Below are 807 nucleotides of genomic sequence, written 5' to 3'. Positions count from 1 at the left end.
GCTGTGGCGGCAAGTTTTTAATTCGTTCCGGCTGACCACCAGCCCTGGGGGGTATTTTCCCCTCCTGCACTACGCTCGCCAAGCCAAGCATGGATCCAGCCTGTGGCTGGGCCAGGACAGAGCTGACTAATCCCAACTGCCTCTGCTGCTCCAGTGCCAAGCGCGGCGGTGACAGATGGCTGCTGTGAGCCACGGAGGGCGGTGGCGGGGAACAACCAGAACGGAGCACGAGGCTGCGGGAGCAGCACCGGCGCTCCCAGCCCTCGTCTGGATGGATTCTGCTCCAGACCGATGCGGGTGCTGCCGCTTCCCAGGCGGGCAGGGGGCAGCTCCAGCCCTGGTCCAGGAGATGTGGGCAGCCATGGGCAGGGGGGATTTGGAGCAGCTGCTCCTGCTGGGGCATCTTCCCCGGGGTCACCTGCTGGTCCATCACCCCCTCGGTCCCTCGGGCTGCCGGGGCTGCACCAGCCGTGGCTTTTGGGATATCAGTCTGCTCTATGGGATGCAGCTTGAGCCGGGAGCATCCACCCAGCGATGGGGCAGCCAGGACCGGCTCTGGCGGGTCCGACTCACCTTGGCGTGGTAGGTGATGGCGCTCTTGGCCACCGCGCACTGTTTCTCCACCAGGAAGCAGAACCGTCTCCTCTCTTCCGTCAGAGCTGTCTTGTAGCCATCGGAGACGTAGTTTTCCAGCTCCCCTTGCTTGTTGCTGATGGCTTCGATGTACTGGAACAGGGAGAGGAGCAGGGAGGGGGCTGCCGGCACTGCTGCCCACCGAGCGCGGGGCAGGGCGCAGGCGGGGACCCC

At 65.4% G+C, this 807-nt stretch overlaps 1 protein-coding gene across 7 annotated transcripts in view; it reads right to left on the bottom strand.

Annotated features, from left to right (window-relative positions):
* BAIAP2 (BAI1 associated protein 2) overlaps nucleotides 1–807 on the bottom strand; it is a 30,603-nt gene that overhangs the window by 9,436 nt on the left and 20,360 nt on the right. For all 7 annotated transcript variants that reach the window (XM_017730277.1, XM_017730270.1, XM_017730292.1 and 4 more), the window contains exon 6: nucleotides 574–726. In XM_017730277.1, coding sequence (XP_017585766.1) covers nucleotides 574–726 — 153 coding nt within the window. The remainder of the gene's footprint in view (nucleotides 1–573; nucleotides 727–807) is intronic.

This window comes from Corvus brachyrhynchos, unplaced genomic scaffold (genome assembly GCF_000691975.1).
Source record: "Corvus brachyrhynchos isolate BGI_N302 unplaced genomic scaffold, ASM69197v1 scaffold340, whole genome shotgun sequence".
Classification (NCBI taxonomy): Eukaryota; Metazoa; Chordata; class Aves; order Passeriformes; family Corvidae; genus Corvus; species Corvus brachyrhynchos.
The sequence above is the reverse complement of the archived record's forward strand: the minus strand, read 5'-3'. Positions and strand labels throughout refer to the sequence as shown.